This window comes from Pterocles gutturalis, unplaced genomic scaffold (genome assembly GCF_000699245.1).
Source record: "Pterocles gutturalis isolate BGI_N339 unplaced genomic scaffold, ASM69924v1 scaffold38496, whole genome shotgun sequence".
In the NCBI taxonomy this organism is placed as follows: domain Eukaryota; kingdom Metazoa; phylum Chordata; class Aves; order Pterocliformes; family Pteroclidae; genus Pterocles; species Pterocles gutturalis.
The window spans coordinates 1-4,672 of record NW_010101764.1 but is presented as its reverse complement, the minus strand read 5'-3'; the positions used below and the strand labels follow the sequence as shown (position 1 = coordinate 4,672).

Below are 4,672 nucleotides of genomic sequence, written 5' to 3'. Positions count from 1 at the left end.
GCAGCACCCTGGTCTCTGAGGTGCTCAGAAAAACCCAGCCCTCTGCTCTAGCTCTGTCTCTGCTACTGGCTGGATTTTTGATTTGCTGCTGGTCACTGTGCACTGGGGTGATGGGTTGCAAACTGGTTTTTGGTTCCAAAAAGCAGCTCTGGAAGGGCTGTGACCCCCCAGGTGTGCTGTGGCTCTTGGTTTTATAACTTTCACGGGGAAAAGGGTTTCTAAAACCCAGTGGTGAGATGGGGGGTGGATGTGCTCATGGCATGCCGGCCTCTCCTTCCAGGCAAAGCGGGCATTGCCAACGGGAGCAGCCTGAACGACGTCACGGAGATGGACTGCAGCTCCTCGGCCATCGATGACCTCATCAAGGAGGTAGGCATGATGACATGGCTGCAGGTCACCTTGGCAGGAGAGGGACTGATGGTGTGAAATTGCCTGATAAAGCGTTGCCTTCCTAAAATTCAATCTGCAAAGTTTTGTGGCTCATTCATGTGAGCCAGCGCCAGGATGCGGTTGCTCGTGCTTTCAGTTTGCATCTGGATGGGCAAGGCTTTTGCTGAGGGACAGAGGATCTTTGCAGCTCTGTTCCCCTTCTCCTCCATGCCGCGTTGGGTTGCTTCTGCTTGGTAGCTCCTGAGGGCGTTATTTGGGTTTCTGGCCTGGGGAATACCAAACTTGCTCTTTTTAACCCCAAGAATTCCTTGGCATCCTGTTGGCATTGCTGTTTGGACTCTGGGTGCTGCAAACATTTCGGTGCAGGGCAGTGGCTGCCCAAGGTGCTGAACCCCCTCTCATCTCGGTGTCTGGTCCCCCACAGCCCCCCTGTGTGGATGAATACCTGGGGATCATCAAGAGAAGCCCCTCACCTCCCCAGGAGACCTGCAGGAACCCCCCGATACCCGACTGGTGGGTGCAGCAGCCCAGCCCTGGTAAGTAGCTGCCAGTGTGTGTGGTGTGTAATGGGACCGAGATTTTTGTTTGGGGCAGAAAAAACTTACTGTACAGTGATGGATAATGGACAACAGTTGTAATTTAAGTTCCTTATTAAGAATGCTTAAAGTACCAATTATGAACACTGTGCTTGGTACCAGGCACCCAATAGTAAGATTAAATCCACCCAGGAGTATTTGCTGGCATCGCCTGTGTGGGAGCTGGGAGCCCTGATTGTCTGGGAGAGAAAACTGGGGGGCTGGTGGAGGGCAGGAGGGGGGAATTGGGGTTTGGGAGCTGGACGTGCATGCCCAGCTTGGCTTTCTCTCTGCCCACAGCGTTGCCCCTGATGAATGGATACTCTGGCTATGAGCAGCATCACTCGGGTAAGGCAGCTCCCCTGCTTGGCTCTGCACTGGGGCCACCAAAAGTGCTTCTGGGGCTTGGTGGCAGAAGGTGGCTCTGACTTTGGGGGAGGCTTTGCTCTGGGTTTGCGGGTTTGGTGCCCTCTTGAGTATCCCCAGGGTTTGCATGCTGAGCAGGGACACATCCTGCCTGTTGACCTGTGGCCATGGCCCTGGCATGGGGGGATGCCCTGGGATGCTGGGACCAGCTGTGCCTTTGGTGCGGAGAGATCTGCCTGCAGCAAGGGAAGTGTGGAGCAAAGGCGGGAGGAAGGGGTTCAGCATCGCTTGCTGATCAGCACTGCTCCAGGCTGAGCCCTGGAGATGTCCTCTAGCAAGTAGGAGGTCTCCTCCCATCAAGTGAGGCTTGCTCCTGGGGAATTTTGCTGCTCTCGCGGGGTTTGGGCATTGCGGTGAAGAGCAGGCAGGGTTTGTCTTCTCCTGATGGGTGGTGAACATGCCCATCACCTCCCAGGTTACTCCCAGATGGTGATCAGCTTCTACTACGGCGGGAGGCTGGTGGGACACATCACCACCTCGTACACCGAGGGCTGCCGCATCTCGCTCAGCCAGCCCTCCAGCCATGGTGACAAGCTCTACGCCCCGGATGCCCTGGAGCATGTGCGATTCCCCTCGGCCGATGTCATCCAGAACGATCGCCAGAAGCAGATCACCAAGAAGCTCTTTGGGCACCTGGAGAGGGGTGTCCTGCTGCACAGCAACAAGCAGGGCATCTTCATCAAGAGGCTGTGCCAGGGCAGGGTCTTCTGGAGCGGGAACACCATGGTCTACAAGGACAGACCCAACAAACTGGACCGGGATGAGGTGGTGAAGATATTTGACACCAACTTATTCTTCAGAGGTTTGTAGGAGCATTCCCATCATCTTCTTCTACTTGGTGGGGTTGGAAGGGTAGAGCCCTTTGGCCTTGGAGGGCTTTGAAGTCATCAGTGCCCATCGCTGGGTTACTGAGGTGCTCTGGATGAGTAGCTGATGCTACCAGATCTAGGAAGGAATAACTTGGTATTTTGTGTCACTTGGTAAATTCATAGAATCACAGAATCACAGGATGGTTTGGGTTGGGAGGACCTTAAACATCATCCAGTCCCACCCCCTGCCATGGGCAGGGACACCTCCCATCAGCCCAGGTTGCTCAAAGCCTCATCCAGCCTGGCCTTGAACCCCTCCAGGGATGGGGCATCCACAGCTTCCCTGGGCACCCTGGGCCACTGCCTCACCCCCCGCACAGGAAAACATTTCTTCCTAATGTCTAGTCTAAATCTGCCCTCTTCCAGTTTAGATCATTACCCCTTGTATTCCTCCCAGTTTTGCACAGCAAAACTGGATTCTCTGGAGCCCACGCCTCTCTGCCAGAGCAGGGTGCTTGGTCCCAAAGCTACGTAGCCAAGGCTGGCAGCAGGCAGGTTCCAACCGTTCCCCTCTCCTTCCAGAGCTGCAGCAGTATTACAACAACCAGGGCCGCTTCCCTGACAGCAGGGTCATGCTGTGCTTCGGAGAGGAGTTCCCGGACGCGGTGCCGCTGCGGTGTAAGCTCATCCTTGTCCAGGTACGGATGGATGCCCTTTGAAGCCCTGCTGCTGCATCTCCCACCTTGTCTGGACCATATTGCCTTGTTTTTCCCTGCACAAGCAGGGCTCTAGCTTCAACCCCCAGAGCCACAGGGCATTTGGGTGCATGAATTGGGGGGGTGGAAGGTGTGGTGTGAGTATCAGTTTATCCACAGCCTCCTGAGAGGTGCTTGTGCTGTTGCCTGTCAGACTCCTTGATCTGGGTGGATCATGTTTGCAAAAAAACTCACAAATAGCAAAAGCTTTTCTAAACCGCTAGGAAATCTGTTCTTTTCCTCCTGCCTCTTGGCACTGGAGCGTCTGCCCTCTCCTGTGGGAAATGGGGGAATAAAAGCCTGGAGTGGGTTGAGTTAAGGGACAGCCTCAAGCTGAATGGGCAGCAGATGTGGTGGACAACCATGGTGGCCAGCAGTGGGGCTGGGAAACCTTCAGGAGGGTGAAGGAGGGGAGGGGATGGGATAGGGTAGGATGAGAGGGGCAGTCCCCACGGCTCTGGCCAGAAACTTCTCCCTGGAGAAGCTGAAGCAATTCTGGGATCTCAAAGCCCTGGGGCAATGCATGGGGTGGGGCTGGAGCCTGCACCCAGTGTGGGACCCCTTTGGGCTAACAAGGCTGCGGCAGCGGGCACATGGCATGGAGGGGGTAGGGAAGGTGTTGCATCCTTGAGCAAGCAGAGACCCACCAAGTCTGAGGTCCTGGAGGGGATTTTACAAGTTCAGAGACTGATCCTATGCCTCTGCAGAACTTTCTGACCTGCTCCCCTCTTCTTGCCTTGGGTGTCTGCACCAGAGGATCACTCTGGGGCATCCCCCAGCCTGTCCTCGGCTGCTGGTAGCTCTTTTGGGAGAAGAGCTCTTGTGACCGCTCTGTTTCTCTTAGAGGTGCTTGGGCCAAGGTGGCTTGTGCAGTTGGACCTGTTGGCCTGGCTGAACCTGGCCACCCAGATCTGTCTGGTAGGACTGCTGTGTCTCACTGGTGGGAGTGGATGGCAGCAGTGGGAGAAGCCCAAAGAGGTTCCTCTTCATTCAATAGCTTCATGACTTTCCTTTTTTTGTGTAGGTGGAGCAGCTGTGTGTCAGGCAGGTGGTGGAGGAGGCTGGGAAGACCTGCAGCAGCAGCCCCATGCTCCCCATTGCTGATGAGACACAGCACGACCAGGTGTACAGGATCTTCCAGGACATCTGCGCCACGCACCAGCGGCCGCTCTTCAGAGAAAACCAACAGATTGCTGTCTGAGCCGCCTTCTCTGCAGGCGTAGTGTGGGGCTTTGGGTCGATCTAGACCCGCTTTGGTCCCATTAGTGCCTAAATTCCCCTTTTGGAGAGTTGGTTTTTGTTCTTTGCTGTTTCCAGCCCAGAGTCTGTACTAGTACAGCAGTTAAAACTGCCATGAGAAAGTCAGTTGGATGCTTAGGATCTGTCCCACAGACACTTTACTGGATAAATTACTTCTGACCAAGGAGGGCTCTTGGAAAAGCCTTAAAATGCTCAAATGCAGGGAATTCTTTCCAGAAATAATTTCCACCCCCCGCCCCCGCTCCGAAGAGTCCTGCTGATGGAGGATAGGCTATGCCTTCCATGGAGAACCTTTTCAAATTCCCTTTTATTTTTTTTTTTATATGTCTGCCTGCCAAAGTGTTTTGGAACTTGGAAACCGATGCAGGGTTTATATATGTAAATGTTGAATATAAGAACTGAGGAATCTTAATTTTTCCTAACTAGAGACAGTTTTTATATAAATATATAATATCTT

The 4,672-nt window shown here is 54.0% G+C and overlaps 1 protein-coding gene across 1 annotated transcript in view; it reads left to right on the top strand.

The window, feature by feature from the left end:
* The window catches only part of IRF8 (interferon regulatory factor 8), a 6,590-nt gene extending 2,257 nt beyond the window's left edge, over positions 1–4,333 (top strand). Inside the window, exons 3-8 of the mRNA XM_010084418.1 lie at positions 281–369; positions 815–926; positions 1,266–1,313; positions 1,807–2,193; positions 2,783–2,898; positions 3,980–4,333. Coding sequence (XP_010082720.1) covers positions 281–369; positions 815–926; positions 1,266–1,313; positions 1,807–2,193; positions 2,783–2,898; positions 3,980–4,156 — 929 coding nt within the window. The 3' untranslated portion in view covers positions 4,157–4,333. The remainder of the gene's footprint in view (positions 1–280; positions 370–814; positions 927–1,265; positions 1,314–1,806; positions 2,194–2,782; positions 2,899–3,979) is intronic.
* Positions 4,334–4,672: the final 339 nt, after the last annotated feature.